Source organism: Vairimorpha ceranae, assembly GCF_000988165.1.
Source record: "Vairimorpha ceranae strain PA08 1199 chromosome Unknown NODE_76, whole genome shotgun sequence".
In the NCBI taxonomy this organism is placed as follows: domain Eukaryota; kingdom Fungi; phylum Microsporidia; family Nosematidae; genus Vairimorpha; species Vairimorpha ceranae.
Genome location: NW_020169370.1, coordinates 1 through 16,198, shown reverse-complemented (window position 1 = coordinate 16,198; position 16,198 = coordinate 1). Strand labels below are relative to the sequence as shown.

The 16,198-nt window shown below is 30.7% G+C and overlaps 13 protein-coding genes across 13 annotated transcripts; 1 reads left to right on the top strand and 12 right to left on the bottom strand.

Annotated features, from left to right (window-relative positions):
• Positions 1-459: 459 nt before the first annotated feature.
• On the bottom strand, positions 460-675 carry AAJ76_7600015524 (hypothetical protein; the record flags this gene model as incomplete). Its single annotated transcript, XM_024476376.1, has 1 exon — positions 460-675. One exon carries the CDS (start codon positions 673-675, stop codon positions 460-462), a length of 216 nt encoding a protein of 71 aa, XP_024330156.1.
• A 2,735-nt stretch (positions 676-3,410) lies between these two features.
• AAJ76_7600012648 (hypothetical protein) lies at positions 3,411-3,551 on the bottom strand (the record flags this gene model as incomplete). Its single annotated transcript, XM_024476374.1, has 1 exon — positions 3,411-3,551. One exon carries the CDS (start codon positions 3,549-3,551, stop codon positions 3,411-3,413), a length of 141 nt encoding a protein of 46 aa, XP_024330155.1.
• Positions 3,552-5,016: 1,465 nt separating this feature from the next.
• Positions 5,017-5,295, bottom strand: AAJ76_7600010904 (hypothetical protein; the record flags this gene model as incomplete). The annotated part of the gene is made up of 1 exon (XM_024476373.1): positions 5,017-5,295. One exon carries the CDS (start codon positions 5,293-5,295, stop codon positions 5,017-5,019), a length of 279 nt encoding a protein of 92 aa, XP_024330154.1.
• A 301-nt stretch (positions 5,296-5,596) lies between these two features.
• AAJ76_7600010363 (hypothetical protein) lies at positions 5,597-5,836 on the bottom strand (the record flags this gene model as incomplete). The annotated part of the gene is made up of 1 exon (XM_024476372.1): positions 5,597-5,836. One exon carries the CDS (start codon positions 5,834-5,836, stop codon positions 5,597-5,599), a length of 240 nt encoding a protein of 79 aa, XP_024330153.1.
• A 1,541-nt stretch (positions 5,837-7,377) lies between these two features.
• Positions 7,378-7,722, top strand: AAJ76_760008920 (hypothetical protein; the record flags this gene model as incomplete). The annotated part of the gene is made up of 1 exon (XM_024476384.1): positions 7,378-7,722. One exon carries the CDS (start codon positions 7,378-7,380, stop codon positions 7,720-7,722), a length of 345 nt encoding a protein of 114 aa, XP_024330152.1.
• Positions 7,723-10,318: 2,596 nt separating this feature from the next.
• AAJ76_760005755 (hypothetical protein) lies at positions 10,319-10,444 on the bottom strand (the record flags this gene model as incomplete). The annotated part of the gene is made up of 1 exon (XM_024476382.1): positions 10,319-10,444. The coding sequence occupies one exon, from the start codon at positions 10,442-10,444 to the stop codon at positions 10,319-10,321; it is 126 nt and encodes a 41-aa protein (XP_024330151.1).
• A 672-nt stretch (positions 10,445-11,116) lies between these two features.
• On the bottom strand, positions 11,117-11,569 carry AAJ76_760004630 (hypothetical protein; the record flags this gene model as incomplete). Its single annotated transcript, XM_024476381.1, has 1 exon — positions 11,117-11,569. One exon carries the CDS (start codon positions 11,567-11,569, stop codon positions 11,117-11,119), a length of 453 nt encoding a protein of 150 aa, XP_024330150.1.
• A 144-nt stretch (positions 11,570-11,713) lies between these two features.
• AAJ76_760004129 (hypothetical protein) lies at positions 11,714-12,070 on the bottom strand (the record flags this gene model as incomplete). Its single annotated transcript, XM_024476380.1, has 1 exon — positions 11,714-12,070. The coding sequence occupies one exon, from the start codon at positions 12,068-12,070 to the stop codon at positions 11,714-11,716; it is 357 nt and encodes a 118-aa protein (XP_024330149.1).
• A 179-nt stretch (positions 12,071-12,249) lies between these two features.
• On the bottom strand, positions 12,250-13,008 carry AAJ76_760003191 (krab-a domain-containing protein; the record flags this gene model as incomplete). The annotated part of the gene is made up of 1 exon (XM_024476379.1): positions 12,250-13,008. The coding sequence occupies one exon, from the start codon at positions 13,006-13,008 to the stop codon at positions 12,250-12,252; it is 759 nt and encodes a 252-aa protein (XP_024330148.1).
• Positions 13,009-13,127: 119 nt separating this feature from the next.
• Positions 13,128-13,970, bottom strand: AAJ76_760002229 (pol; the record flags this gene model as incomplete). Its single annotated transcript, XM_024476378.1, has 1 exon — positions 13,128-13,970. One exon carries the CDS (start codon positions 13,968-13,970, stop codon positions 13,128-13,130), a length of 843 nt encoding a protein of 280 aa, XP_024330147.1.
• A 428-nt stretch (positions 13,971-14,398) lies between these two features.
• Positions 14,399-14,797, bottom strand: AAJ76_760001402 (pol polyprotein; the record flags this gene model as incomplete). Its single annotated transcript, XM_024476375.1, has 1 exon — positions 14,399-14,797. One exon carries the CDS (start codon positions 14,795-14,797, stop codon positions 14,399-14,401), a length of 399 nt encoding a protein of 132 aa, XP_024330146.1.
• Positions 14,798-14,913: 116 nt separating this feature from the next.
• On the bottom strand, positions 14,914-15,441 carry AAJ76_76000758 (gag-pol fusion protein; the record flags this gene model as incomplete). Its single annotated transcript, XM_024476383.1, has 1 exon — positions 14,914-15,441. One exon carries the CDS (start codon positions 15,439-15,441, stop codon positions 14,914-14,916), a length of 528 nt encoding a protein of 175 aa, XP_024330145.1.
• Positions 15,442-15,461: 20 nt separating this feature from the next.
• AAJ76_76000162 (pol polyprotein) lies at positions 15,462-16,037 on the bottom strand (the record flags this gene model as incomplete). The annotated part of the gene is made up of 1 exon (XM_024476377.1): positions 15,462-16,037. The coding sequence occupies one exon, from the start codon at positions 16,035-16,037 to the stop codon at positions 15,462-15,464; it is 576 nt and encodes a 191-aa protein (XP_024330144.1).
• Positions 16,038-16,198: the final 161 nt, after the last annotated feature.

The following is a 16,198-nucleotide window of genomic DNA, read 5'->3' as shown; positions in this document are numbered from 1 at the left end:
ACATGATAGGGGTCAGAAAAAATATTAAATAAAAGTTTTTGGTGGGAAAATAAAAATGTTGAGGGAAAAGCATGTTATAAATAAAAAGTTTCAAAGCTATTATGACATTGCAAGCAGACAATTTTTTAGTATTATATTTCTCTCAAACACAAAAATAGTATACGTTAATTAATTTTCATTTTTGTAACATTTTATGCCACTGATCCATGATATTGCTCAGATGAGTAAACATCAAGTTATTCTTCTGCTTTTATGATATAAAGTAGTTCACAATCAGCAAAGGTGTATATATTGGCATCTAAATACGAATTTTAAGACCGACTTGTAACGTATCGATGAATACGATTGGGGGAGTATTAATTGTAAGTGCGCCAACTACCCAATATCATCCAAATTAAAAAAGACTCGTCATTTTTTAAAGTTAAGAATTGAAAAAAAAGCTATTCTAAAAGCGTTTTATTATATTTCTAAAGGTATAAAATTTAATGCTATACAAAATCTAGCTGGTATAAAATGCTGTTTTCTAACAATTCCAAAAAAAATAATGGCTATAAAAATCAGTAACAATTTTGTAGATAATATTATATAATTGGGCGGGCCGGAAATAATCGTCCAAATCGGGGAACAAAACCAAATTATAACGTTAAAAAACATCGTGGTCGGAAGATACAACATTGTTGGGCATTTGTCGCCGTAGACACATCGTTGATCCGGCCTTGGGCTATGTAACTACAGTAAATAATTATTCGGCTACAACTCTTGTGTCAATTATTGGCAAACTTATAGTTCCTGGAAGTATTATTTATTCTGATAAATGGAAATCTTTTAGTTCATTGGCCGTCTCCTAGCTTTACACTCATTATACTGTATGCCATAAGTATTGTTTTATTGATCCTCAAAATCGAGTTTACACTTTAAATGTCGAGCCGTACAATAATAAGATCAAACTTGAGATAAAATTTTGAAAAATTGTCCTTAGACCATAAAAAAGTATAATTAAGTGAATTTATGTTTTGTGAATTAATAGAGGGAGACAAATTTAGAGCTTTTAATAAATATTTTAAGTACTTTCTTTTGTAAATTTTAAAGTTCTTTTTTCGAAAACAAAATAGCGTAATGACCCCGATTCAAAATGTTTAATTTAATAAATGTCGCGAGCTTTAGCTTATGACGCTTGGAGATTCGGCTGGAAATGGTTCTAGCAAAGCTGAACACGCTGTTCTAGAAATTTGAATGAAATATAATTATTTGCAAAAAGCCTTGAAAGATCCATTTCTTTTTTACAAACAAGAAGGCCCCCGCAGACCAGATCCGTTTTTAATTTATAATAGAAAGAAGAATTTAACAAAAATAACTAATTTTTTTTGTTTATATGACATTGCATTTTATGATATAAATTATAACATGAAAAATCATAGGGTTTAATAGATATCTAATTTATGTTATGCTAAAAAAATAATAAAACTATACATCCTATTTAAAAAATAAATCCGAATAATTAACAATATGTTAATGTTATAAAAATTTTCTAATAGAGAGGTTTTTTAGTAAAATATTTTAAGTAATATATAATTAGCAATATTATTTAATTTATTTTCATGACTACTTTTTTAACTAAATTCATATTTAAAATAACAAAATTATCATCTGCTTTTACCTTTAATCGATTATTAAAAAAAATTATATTTTAAACCAGGATTAGAATAAAATGAATTAAGCTCAAGTCTTTTTATTTTAACATTATTGTCAAAATCGTGTTAATTAAAACGGTATCGTTCATATTAAAGTCATTTATGCTATTAGGGACACACTTATTGTTCATTCTTGCCACATATTTTTCATTAATAATATTATTTTTTTTCTTCGTCTACACAATACAATTTATTTCATTATTATTTGCTGTACAATCATCTTGGTTACTATGTATCATTGTATTAAACATCGATCTATTAAAAAACAAACAAAAAGGCGACTTATTGGTTGCGATGTTGACAACACATTATATTTATGGGTCACCTTTTTTAAAATAGATAACCATTTTTTTTTATTAAGTAGATTTCTTTCAATCAAATGCTTTTGCAAATATCTTGCTAGAATTTGATTAAACCTCTCAGCTCGACATTGACTTTAAGGATGCCAAGGCTTACCATGAATTTAGTGTATTTTATAAAGAGTACAAAATTTAGTTAGAACCGAATCTGTAAACTCCCCACAATTGTCACACTGTAGAATTGAAGAGTGGTCAACAATACAAAAGATGTTTTGTAAACACGTTCCGATTTTAGCTGCCGTTTTCTGCTTCATCTGACAGGTCGATGCGTATTTTTAATATACATCTATACCAGTTAAAATCCAAGCATAACCATCATCCTGACAAGCATAATTTATCATATCAACAAAATCTATTATCACAACCTTTCAAAGGGCCGGCTTGTTCAAATGTGCTCGAATTACTCTCTTGTTTGAGAGGCTGTGCTTAAGCATAAATATTGCACTTTACACAAACCCCTCTAACAATCGTCATTAGTTTTGCCTATGTAATGTTTGCAGTTCGAGCTTCGTTGCGGTAGTCATTTTCTCAAAAAAACTCACATATGATTCCCGTCATCACTTTTCGGATAAAGTAAATCAACTACCAGAACAAAATTTTTACATCGTTGCTTGAATCGATTTTTTGCCTGCCCACTACCCACTACTGACAGCTCTTTCCCCCGAAAAAAATCTACAGTGTTTCAGTACTCTTTTTTTATTTAAATGAAAATAATTATTTTAGGCATATTTCTTAAAACAAAATATTCATTTTTTATTTTTTTTTGTGATATAAAATTTCAAGATTGTTTGCGCTGGGCGTGTTGTCTAATTGGCATTATGTTGATCAGTGTAAAAATTGGAGCGCAGAGTTCGATCCGCGCCTGCAACAGTTGCTGAAATGAAATATTGTGGATAGTTGTAGTAGGTGTGTATATAATATGTATGTCACAGATGTCTAGAAAATAATCCAATATACTTTAGGTTACAAAGTATAGTACGTATCGCTGTACACAATCTTTCTGGTTTAGTTATTTAAAGTAAACCAATTAAAAAAATATAAAAGAAAAAATAAATAAGGAAAAAGAACAAGCTGGGCTTGGTCTGGTCACGAGATAGGCTCGCGACAATTAGTAAAAAGCAATTCTGTTTCTCTTATAGATTTGAAGGGTTAGAAAATTAAAAAAATGCGGATCGAGTCTTCTCATTCCTTCGCCGGGGGATTGAAAGAGCCCGGTCCGCATTTTTTAAGCATAGAAAAACTTCTTTAAATTAGTAAAAAGTACAGAAACATTTTTTTAACAAAACATAAATTGCAGGAGATAAACTAGCATTCGAAAAAAATAGTAATTAACTATTTCGTTTTCTCAGAGTCTTTCCCCTTAATAAAGCTTGATATTTACTGGAACTTTGGCAAAAGTTAAACTATTCAATAATTTATATTCTCTTGCGATCTCACACTTATCATTTTCAAACCGTTCTAAAGTATCTATTAAAATAAAATAATTTTCTGCTATTTCCATTAATTCAAAAAACAAAAAATCAGAATTCCAGCAATTTTTGCTTTTTCTACTAAAATACCATCATCCGATAAGTCAAGACAATACTTTTCACGACTTGGAATTTTCCGGCATAATATTTTGAAGCTTTTAGCCAGCCGAACTATCATGTGAAAATAACCTCAGATGGTTTTTTAATACTATAAAATAATTCGGATCTGGTTTTGTTTTTTTATCTTAAAAGCTTTTACTGTAGCCAATACATCTATCAAAATTTTCATTGCACAATTATGCACCAAATGAGCTGAACAAATTACGCGAAAAAAACCAGACTTTTTAGCTTTAAGTTCTTAAATGCTTTTGTTATATAACGCGCTGTATCAATAAGTACAATGGACAAGTCATCCAAACTCATGTCAATTTTTCGAAATACTTAAAGTAATGTTTACTCCACAAGAAGAGAATCCAAACAAACGGCTTTTGGAAACGCAAAAAACATAATTAAATCTCAAGGGGTTTAAAGTTCCTGCTATAAGATTAAAATATTTGGCAAAGTTTATTTCGCTTTCGTCTGCATAAATAAAGAATTTCTTGTTAAAAAAATACTTTTTCAGTGCAATAAAATGCGCTTCTAAATCGATGTATTCAACAAATATGCCCCTGTTGTACTTTCGGCCACTAAATTTTGTCCTAAAAATCCCACCGTTTCTTTTACACGTTTGTTGTTGAGCTAGTACAGCGGTATGTCGGCCGACACCAATGCCTTGGCAACTTTTTCCATAAATTGTTTTTTACAGTCAAAAATGACTGTGTACCGTTAATTTGATCGGATTTTATTTGTATAAGCTTCTCAATATGCTTTTTTGGTGTTCTGTGTTTGTCGATCAAAAATTTTTGATTAGTTTTTACAATAATACTGCATAAATTGCAAAACAACATATTTTTTGGATGTATGCAAAAGTCATTCGCACCATACATACGAATAAATTTTTAAATTCTTTCTTCTTTAGTTTTTTTTGCTTTGGCATAGGAGTTAACATAAAAAAAATAAATTCTAAAAAGTTGCATTCAATTATCTATTATTCTTTTACGAGGTTTTTTGTAAGCTAGGAGGAAGAATATTATACATCGTAAATATTCTTACATTCTTCAGTATGTGGTAGCAAACATAACAAGTTCGTTAGAAAAAAAAGCCCAAACTGTTGACCTTAATGGATAATTAATTTTACCTTAAAGGTACAGGAAACGGGAATAAGCATGTGTTTATGAAAGGATCGGTGATTTCTATGGAAACAGATGTACGAAAATTGCAGAAACAAAGCCTTTTTGTCAGAATCGTCTTTATTAAGTTTGCAAAAAGTTTTACTTTTCAATTCCTATATGTGTTGACTGGTGGGTTTGTAATGAATGTAATGTTTGCTTAAAAACTCAATCCTCTAAGACAAAGAAAAAGTTTAGAAACATTCTAGCAGTAAAGCCCTTTGAATAATTAATTGTCGATCTTATTGAAATGGGGATTTGAACAAATTAAAATGACGATTTTGGTAAGATACTTACGGGCATTTGGGCGCAAAGACGTATTTTCGGTCATATAAATGGCCGGAAATACGCCCCCGAAGACATTATTTAAATTTTTAACCACAAATAAGACACCATGAAGATGTTCCAAAAAAACACCTAGCATTATTTTTATAACAGCAAAAGATTTACTTAAATATTTCATACAGCAAAATTTACTTAAAGAACAAAAGAATGGGATCATGCACATTTTCTGCCCCTAAACATTAAAACGATGAAGACATCTAAAGGAAAAAAATTATTTTAACTAAAGAATATGCACAAATAAATTTAAAAGATTATAAAGAGTATTTACATAAATTTATATTTATAAATTTTTGTTGAAAATTTTCATGTTCTAGAAACAACAAAGGATTAAATAATTTAGAAAAAGATAACTTTTAAATATAAACTCAACAAACCTATTAATCTAGCCAACTTAGTACTACGATAAAAATCTTTTCATACAAATTCAGATAACAATACGGATAACCGTCCACGTCTACAGAGTTTCACTTTTTGATTTTAAATTTCTGTCTAGCCCAATATGATTCACCATGTTGCGTATGCGGACCATTTGTTGGATTTACAAAATTTAGTGAATGATTTAGTATTAAATGTTTATAGCCTAAAATGTTGTCAATGTTCATGTATACTTCCCATTCATCGCTGTGTATAATGGTTTCCGGCAAGCAAATTCTATCAATAATTGACAAAAAAGTCGTGGTAGATCTATTCTCTACAATTTGCATGTAGCTTAAAGCGGGTTTAAAGCTCGTATCAACAATGCCAAAGACCCAAATTTGCGTTTTTGGAACACGCCCAATGCGATATTTTTGCCTATGAAAAAACAGAGATTCATCAATCTAGAAAATTATTCTTTGACCACCCAAGCGTATCTGTTCATCTCGAAAATGTGTAACAAACAATTCTTGCAGCTTTAAAAAAAATTTGCTGACGATGTTTCTGTGTATCCCATAATTTCGAGTAATTTTTGTAATACTCTCATCTTCAAGCCAAATAATAATTACTGTCAAAACGTCTGTTAAGCTCAAATTAAAGTGACAAAAGAAAGAATTACACCGTATACTTGGAATTGTTTTATGTTTTGAGCATGTTATGTTTTTGAACACCCAAGAATTTCATCAGAAGCGTCTTTTTCTCCTTTATGTCATTTCTTCAGAACAACAAAATACCTTAAACTATAATCCAAAAAGGCTTTTGGCTCGTATAATACTAATGATAGTATTAACATCTAAAGCCCCAATTCTTAAAAGCCGATTAATTTGTGATACATGATTTTTCATTTTAAGGGCCATTTTCTAAAAGAATAATAATGCTAAAATTAAATAAAATCCAATGATACATTTGATGGGCTAGAACAGAATTTTTAATTAATGGATTAAAAATATATCATAAAGGCATAAGTGCTTTAACTGAAAATGCATTGTTATTATAAGCTAGGTTAAGTAGGTAGTTTGGTTGCACCCCCTGATTGGGGGGACAAAAATAAAAAAAATATCACAGAAAAAGGATTATAAACCATCTAATAAACAATATATGGATCATGAGTATTATACGCAACATTGTGGCGTATAATACCCACATATATTTTTTTACTAATTTTGTCCCCCTAAAATGACAAATCAAACTTCAAGAATGGAACAGATCTTTAGTATCAGGTACATGTACGTTGGAGCAATTGTAAAGATATTTAGAACGAGAAGACTTATTGCAGTAACTATGAATTGGATGTTCTGTACTAGGCCAATATCAGAAATAAATAGAGCGGCGTGATTAATGGTAAAGCATGAATCTGTTATAATACCAAATGTTTAAAGGCCCGGATTACTATCAGTATTAGAGCAGGATCGGTTTTTGGGATCAATCACATTATACGCCCCCTCGCAGGCGTATAATGTGAATAAAATTATTTAAAAAAAATATTTTTTTTACCCTTTAAAATGACTAACAGAACTGCAAGAATTGATATTCTTTTAAAGTTTAGAACCGTGGATACTGGCGCTGTTATCCGGATTTTACGCCATAACAATCTTTTGACAAAAGAAGTTTGTTGCTACATCTGCTGGTAGAGAAGTACAAGGCCTACGTATGTTATAGACAAGTAGGTTTGGTGCTGCAATAATTAATACTGCAGCAAGTATAAAAAGCACCTGGTTTCGGGTATAATTCATTTTTCGTCAGATATCAATTAAGCTTGGCAGATGTATGGACTGTGATAATTTTGTGGTTAGAAGTCGAAAACGCTTCAAAAATCTCTCGAAATTGCGGTATGCATCAAAATACCGTTTGCAAAATTTTTTATGATTTAAGAGAAAGAATTTCTCATAATATTGAGCAAGATCCTCCAAAACCAGGAGGCCAAGGAATTGTTTGTCAAATTGATGAATCTTTATTTTGTCATAAACAAAAATATCACAGAGGCCGTGTTCCAAATGCACTAGTTTGGGTATTTGGTATTGTTGATACCGGTGTGAAACAAGCAAGAGGGTTTATACAAATAGTACTGAACAAGTCGGCAGAGACTTTAATTCCTACAATGGCCAATGTTTTCCGCCCGGGTACAATTATAATAGTGATTAGTGGGCGGCGTATTGGAATATTTATGAACGAATAGGCTTTGAAAACTTTACTATTAATCATATACTTAATTTTGAAATCCTTAAGGCGGCACACACACGCAGAATATTGAATCATATTGGTCGAAACAGAAACTTTAAATAAAAATTATGAAAAGAGTCATGAGAAAAAAATTATATCTATATCTTGCTATCATTGTGCGGAAAGACAATAATCGTTTAAATCTTCTAGCATGTTTGGTGGGATTACTTACTGTTTATTAAAATGTTTTTCTTTATTGTTTATATCCATTTTATTCTAGTATTAAAATAATTTAAATATTTTTAGAAGGCGTATAATAATGTGATTGACTTATATTTTCTTCCAATTTTTGTCAATTTAAAAGGTTAAAAAATAGTTTTTTTAAAGCGGGTTAAATTGGAAAATCTCCTATGAATATTTCAGACTAAATTTTATTTTTGCTTTAAGTTACTGCATGAGCAACAAAAGCAGTTACAACTTTCTGGTTGTAACGTAGTTAGATCAATTTAAACAATACAAAAGAGATTTAGTTTATTACTACAAAGTATAATCATGGCTCTTTAGTTTAGTGGCAGAATAGCTCATTCGTAATGAGTTGGCGCGGGTTCGATTCTCGCAGGAGCCTTCTTATGCAAAAACAAGTCGCTTTTTCTTCAAAAATTTAATGCTAATGACTAAAATATTAAACCATTCCCCTTTAGATATTAAAAAATGTTATTTCTAAATTAACACACAATCGTGTTAGAAATGGTTTTTTAATATATTGTAAGCAACTTGTATATTTTTTATATTGCTCACACACCCAGTTAGTCTAGTCTTTTAGCCGTTGTGTTTCTTGTTGAAGTTGTCAGTCATTTGCTTCTTTAATTCCTTTATCATCATCAAAATTTAATTTCTTAAATATTTATTTTTAAAACACTATTTAAATTTTAATAAATAACCGAAGTGTGATATCAATATGGGACATAGGGGATACCACAAAAACGATTTTTTCCTCTTCCATTTACATTGATTAAAGTTGTGAGGAGGCACATCGAAGTAGATAAAAACCCATCTATTCTATTAAAATTATTGTATTTGAAATACGTACAAACATCTATATTCGTCAAAATTTCTGCGGGCTTCTGCGAACTATATTTTAATATAATTGTAGGATGCATTAATGAATGTTTAACATATGATGTGGTTGGCGTGTCAATATTTAAATAATTATAATAAAATAAACCCATGTTTAATCTCAACAATAATTATGATTCTTTTAATAAAAAACGATTCTGGTAGGTATTCAAAAAATTTTTAAGTCTCTAACAAAATTTTAAGAATAAAGAATTTCATTTATGATTAATATAAGAACAAAAAACAACCAGTTTCTGCCAATTATATTCTTTTTATTTTAATGATACTTAGTGATAGTGTTTTATACTAAAGGTATTTTAAACATCTTATTATTTACATAAAATTTATATTTTACGAATCTTTGTGTTGTAAGGGGCTTCCATAATCATATTTATTAATTCAAAACAACAATAAAATTTAAATTCAAGTTGTTGTTACAAAACCAACATAATTGTACAAAAATTGTAAAATTGTGTCTATTGTCGCTGTTTTTACTTGACATGTTTATTGATTAGAAATTTGTGTGCTACGTCATTCTCCCCCCCTTCGAATAATTACGTACAAAATCTTTTAAAGTGGACGTAGTTATTCGAAAGGGGAGAAAAGATAAAGTAAAGGTAAAAAAGAAATATTTTTTAACTCCTATTATGTAAAAGCTTAAAAGAAAAATTTTAAATATTAATTTTAGTGATGCTATTTTTTTTGACAACATTAGGATCATAGAAATTTTTTGATTGGGTCCTTTTAACACCTCCACGGGATTTAAAAAAACCTGTTTGGATTTTTGGGATCTGGTCTAATATCTGCCCTAAAAAACACCTGGTCTAATATCTGCCCCAGAATACAGAAAAGAGTGTAGTGATAATAGAAAAAAAATTAAAGAAAACCGAATTTTTGTATGACAAAATTTTTTTATTATTATACAGCAATAAGAAACATAAAACTTGACAATATATTTGATTTGAATTCGTCTTTAAACATTAATTCTAAGAGTAATCCAGGCAGCCGAATTTTACTTATACCATTCATAGACTTTGTAACTCGTTTCATTTTGTTCCAAAAAGACTCAATGTTTTGAGTGTGAACTCCAGAATTAGGATCAACAAAATAAAGGGACCTGGTCTAATATCTGCCCTAGAAGGGCAAATATTAGACCAGGTCCAAAAATTGTTATTTCTTTAAAAAAACATTTCTTATAATTTTTAAAAAAGAAGGGTAAAAAAATAAAAAAATGGTCAGATTCAAACTTTTTATATATATAGATGATTTTACGCTTTTGATTAAAAAATAGTCAATACAATTTCTTATCATATTGCTGGCTACAACATAATTCATTAGTAAATGATAAAAAATCTTTTTGCATTTTAATAATTGGACATATATTTTTTATTAATAATTTATTCTACGTAGCTTCAATATTTAAATAGTACTTTTCAAATGTTAAATTTTAGAGTAAAAAGCATTTAAGTTATGTAAAATAACAAGATAAAAATTTTTCAGTCATGACTATTTTTATAAACTTTGATCTTAGATGTGGGTTTAATCAAATATTTGTATATAATATACGAGCAGTAACATACAAAATTATGTTTTTTTGTGTTAATATTATTGTTTTTTTTCATTGACAAAATATTTAAATAAATACTTTTAATCTAAATATTTATACTTTATATATTTTAGAATAACAAGAATGTTAAGTTAAAGAAATTGGCTTTAATGGTCTTTAGTTCTAAAATTCTAACAACTATAAGAATAATGATTTTTATAATCTCTTGTTACTATAAATAAATCATTCATATTTGTCTTAAATAAAAAAATGTACATTTAAGCAGATTGTATCGTACGGAATTAGTTAATTTTAATCAAATAATTATTTTGATTTTTTTATCTTCTTCGTTGTGTACCGTCCGTTAGAGCGCAAATAATTAAGGCTAAATGGGTCTAAATTTTTTTCCCTTTATTCTTAATCTCGGGAAAAGATACACTGCTAACCCGTTTGGGTCTGGAAGATTTAGAAGAAGTATTTTCAACGACATCCTTATATATTTAGGATTTCTTTTTATAGTTTTACATGTAAACAAAAAAACACGCTTAAGACATTGAGATTTCGTTTGTATATGAATCTACTGGATGTTTAGCATCCAACATCTTCCCAAGCCGCTTGATCTGACTTACATGTTGATTGACTTTCTGATCTCCTAAATTAACCTCGTATGCGTTTGTTCCCAGTCTACTACTAATTGTTTCTACTTTTTCAAATTCGTTATCCATTTTTGAGTTCCGTACTTCCTTTTTTAAAAGAACGTTATCTCCTGTTTTATACATTTTACAAGGTTCTTTTTTTTTCTTTTGAATTCTTCTGCATACTTATCTTGATGTTTGGGTATCTCCACTCTGTTAGATGTTTTCATTGCTTCATTTGGTGTCATTCCTATACCCCAGTGGCATGTTCCATTGTAACCAGAAATGATTTTTGCTAGAATGCTTTTAATTGGTTTTTTTGCGTGTTTTATTCCACCTCTAATTGTTTTATTTGCCCCCTCAATTCGTCCATTGCTCTGATGGTAATAAGGTACTGAAAACTGTCTTTCTATTCTGTTATCTGTACAAAATTTGTCCAGTGATTTGTTATTGAATTCGCGGCCGTTGTCCGTAATGAGGGTTTTAATCGGCAATTCTAGATGAATCTCTTTGATAAATTGAAGTATCTTTCTCGATTCTTTAGATTGCAGATGCCTTCCAAACATCTTCCTCGTGAAATAATCCACCCCCAAGATAGTTAGATTGTTTTTATTTATTTCTAATAAATCAAATGCAATTCTCTCCCCCGGCGAAAATGTAAAGATAAAGCTACCTGTCCTCACCAGCTTTTTGTCTTTCCGCAGATATGTCTAGCAACTTGAAATAATATCATTAATTCCTTTCCTCATTAGATCCTTTTTGATCTTCTTCCGGTGGTTTAGTTTAACATGAAGGTTTATTGTCGCATTTTTTTGTTCCTCATTTTCTTTTTCATTTGATTGCACCAGGTAGACACTTCCATCGTGACTTCTGCTTAATGCATCTGCAACCACCAGTTCTTCACCCTTGATATACTCGACTTCAAAATTAAATCCTGCAAAACGATAGAACCATCTTTGCACACGCACTGAGCCAAATTGAAGTTTGGTAGATATAAATTCTATAGCCTTGTGGTCAGTAATTAGCTTAAACTTCTTTCCTATTAGATAATACTGAAGATTCTCCATGGCTTATAATGTGACCGAAACCTCCCTTTCGGTTATTCCGTAGTTTTTCTCTGCACTAGACAGTGTATGCGACAAATAGGCCACTGGCTTGCCTTCTTGCCTAAGACATATCCTCAACCCCGTATCCGATGCGTCGGTTTCCAGCGTGAAATTCCCATCCATGTCTGGGATAAATAATTCTAATCTTTGTTTCTATTTAGCTTTAATCTCCACAAAATATTTTCTTCAATTTCTGTCCACATAAACTTAACATCCTTCGACTGTAATCTGTACAGCGATTTCAGGTAGTTTGAAAGTCCTTGAACAAACTGCCTGTCATAATTTATCATACCAATAAACCTTTGTATATCTTTCCTACTTTCTGGACTTTTACATTCAATTATGCCATGTGCCCTTTCTAAGCTAGGTTTGACAGTATTGTATGAGATCTCATATCCTAAAAATTTAATACTTTCTGTTCGTTCTATTCTTTTCTCTATATTTTCTTCGAGCCTATACTTTTTAATTCGTGCAATTACCTTTGTCAAATTAAAATTGTGTTCCTCTATACTTTCACCGCAAATCAATATATCATCGATATATACCACACAGCATGCTCCCAGTAAGTCTTTTAGAATAAGTTGCATTGCCCTTTGAAATATAGCAAAGCTATTCTTGAACCCCTGTGGCATTTTTGTGAACCGTATTAATCTACTGCCCGTGTAGAAGGCCGTTTTCTCTTTGTCCAATTCTCGAATAGGGACTTGGAAGAATCCTGTGGCGAGAAATGCAGGAAGGCGATTAGAACTAAGAAAGTTCTCCACAATGCTCGCTCCTGAAGCCAAACTAAATTGGTGTAACTTAAATGGGTTATTAACTTCATGGGGAATTGTGCTCTTGTGAGATCCCCCGTTGATCTTATGATTCTCTTGCTGTTGATGATTATGTAAGTTATTCATGACAGCGATGCCCTTCTTTTCATGAAATATTTTTATACTAAAATTTCTTCAAGAAAATTCAGAAAATAGAAAACATTTCATGTGAAATTAGTACCACATACAGCCCTCTCTTATAACCTTTACGTTCTTGACATGCGTCCATCCATAGTCGTCTGATAGTTTAAACCAAAACCTTTCTGCCCTATCTCAAGTATCTGCCTGCTGAAAGGCTCATATTGTAGTTCCAATTTGTTAGCATTAAATACTCTTTTGTATACCCAATCTCCTACCTTGTGGTTGATTAAAAATGTTTCTTGTTTTTGTTTACTCGTTCTTTTCTTATATGTGCTTAATATATCATAAAAATCGTTTCCTGTACATAATGCTGCGGGAGATGTTCCAATAGACCTATTGTAGTTCATATTGATTACTTCCTCTGTTCTGGAGACGACTTCTCTGATAGGTTTTCCCTTATTAATAGTTAATGTAAAAGATATCGTTTTGTTTAATCTTTCTGAAATGCCATTACTGCTAGGCGTGTATTCAGGAACAAGAATCTGCTCAATCATTTCGGTTTTTAAGAATTCACTCATGTTTTTATTATCGTACTGTTTTCCGTTGTCGGAGATAACGTAACTTGGTGGACAAAACTCTGCAATCCAGCTCTCAAGGGATTGTATCACATCATTGCTGGTTATCCTTTCGAAGAAATATAATCTCGTATATCTTGTGTATATATCGGTTATAGACAGGATATGCCCCATCTCTTTCACACAATCATTTTTAAAATCTCTTATATTGAATGGACCGTAAATATCTGTGGAGATTCTTTCGAATTTCTTATTTGCTGCTATTTTATTCCTTTTATTATTTTTATAATTATGTATCTTAACTCTTGCCCAGGTTGTGCATGTTTCTATTGTCTCTCTTATTTCAGCTACGATATTTTTGATGTAGATGTAATTCTTAATGTTATAATACATCGTTGTTATTCCTCGATGTTCACAAATTTTGTGTATTGTCCTTAGTAGTTTTTTTACTTTGTCAGGATCTATTAGTATCTATGGTTTTTTTCCCTTGCAAGTTCTCCGGTGTCTGTTTTTAAGCTTGATCGTTCCACTTCAGTATTATACTTCTCTTTGATGTTTGTTTCTTTCATGTGAAAGCATCTTGATAAATGGTCTGCGATAACATTTGTTTCTCTTTTAATATGAATTATTTGTAATTAAATTCATTCATAAGTAGCTTCCATCTACTTATTCTAGAAGTTGATTTTTTATTCTCAAAGGTACAATTATTACTGTCAGTTAATATTTCAATGTAGTAACCTTGAATGACCTTTTTAAAATGTATGAGGGATAATAACATGGCCAGATACTCTTTTTCTACAATGCTGTAGTTTGGTTCCGCTTTAAGTAATTTTTTTGGAGTAATATCCTATTATTTTATCTTCTTGCCGAAGTATGCTTCCTAATCCTATGTCCGAAGCATCACATTCAAGTAAAAATTTCTTTTTATAATTAGGAAAACATAACTTTGCACCATTTAATATCTCCTCCTTTACTTTATAGATTACTTTTTCCTTCTTTGGTGTTAAAAGTGCTTTATTTTCTTTCCCTTTTAGTAGATTGCTAATTTCTGCTATCTTTGTTGAAAGGTTGGGTATAAACTTTCGGTACCAGTTTATAACTCCAATTAATTTTTGAGTACCCTTGCGGGTCTTAATCTCTTTTTTAAATATTTCATTGGCCAAACTTTTAGTGTTTGGAAAGATTCCTTGGCTATTTACTTTGTAGCCCAATTCCTTCATGAAAAATTTCGATTTGTCGAAGTTTATTCTTACTTCTTTTTTTAATAACTTTTCTAGTACTTCTTGGAGCAGATTAGCGCGTTCATCTTTAGTCTTGCTAAATATTACAATATCGTCTATGAGACGAAGCAATTTCGCATCGACTCTAATATTTCCGAAATGTATCGTTGAAATATTTTAGGTCCCGGCTTGATGCCAAATGGGATTCTTTTATACTCGTATTGCTTTCCTAGTAATATAAAGGCGGTGTGTTTTTGACAATCTTCAGCTATTTTAATCTGGTTAAAACCATTCTGGAAATCTAGCTGGCTAAAGAAATCAATTGTCCTCATTTCCATAAGACATTCATCTATTTTTGGTAATATCCATGGATCATCCTCTAACATGTTGTTAATTTTTTTATAGTCTATAACCAGCCTTAAGTCGTTATTCTTCTTCCGTAAGAAAAATGCAGGACTTGTGAAAGGTGAGTTGCTGGGCTTTATAATGTTTTCTCTTAGTAATCTCTGTATTTCTTCTTGACCTTGGTGTAGAAATTTATATGGGACAGCGTATCCCCTTGATTGTATGATAGCTAAGGAGTTTTTTGTTATGAACTGTGCAGGTGAGGCTCTTATTGATGAAAATAGATTATTTTGCTCCATATAATACTTCAATATTTTATTTAAATCAGGATAGTCCCGAATATTGAAAGACAAATGTTTTCACTTAACCATTCATCGAGTATCTCATCAGTAGATTTGTTGCATCCCTCTAGTTTCATAACGTTATCCGTGCCTATGCTAAATGTCCTTTTTCCATACTTAATGCCGCAATTATTATTGATTAAGAATTCATTTCCTAAAATAAATGATACTGGTAGTTCCTTTAGTACATAGAACTCTACCGTATATTTCACAGTGTTGAAGCTTATATTCACTGTTATCTTGGTGTTAGTAGTTTCTTTCTTTCCTCCTCCAAATATCAGGGTGATAGGATTTGTTTCTTCATAATTTAGATTCATCACTTTAAGTACCTTCTCGTGAGCATAATTAAAATCTGAACCAGAGTCTACAATGAATTCTGATGTTTTATTTTTTATAATTCCTTTAATATCGATCGCTTTAAGTGACCTACTCTTAGTTTCACTTATAATTAATGCTCTATTCTCCTCATTATGTTTGTTGCTAGAAGGAACTGTATTAGTAATTGCAGATCTTTTCGGGTTTAAAAAGCAGTCTTTAGTATTATAAGACTTCATTTTATGAAATGAACACCACTTGGTGTTGACTGGTACTACTTGTGTAGGTTTTTTGGATCTGGTCTAATATCTGCCTCAGAATACAGAAAAGAGTGTAGTGATAATAGAAAAAAAATTAAAGAAAACCGAATTTTTGTATGACAAAATTTTTTTATTATTAT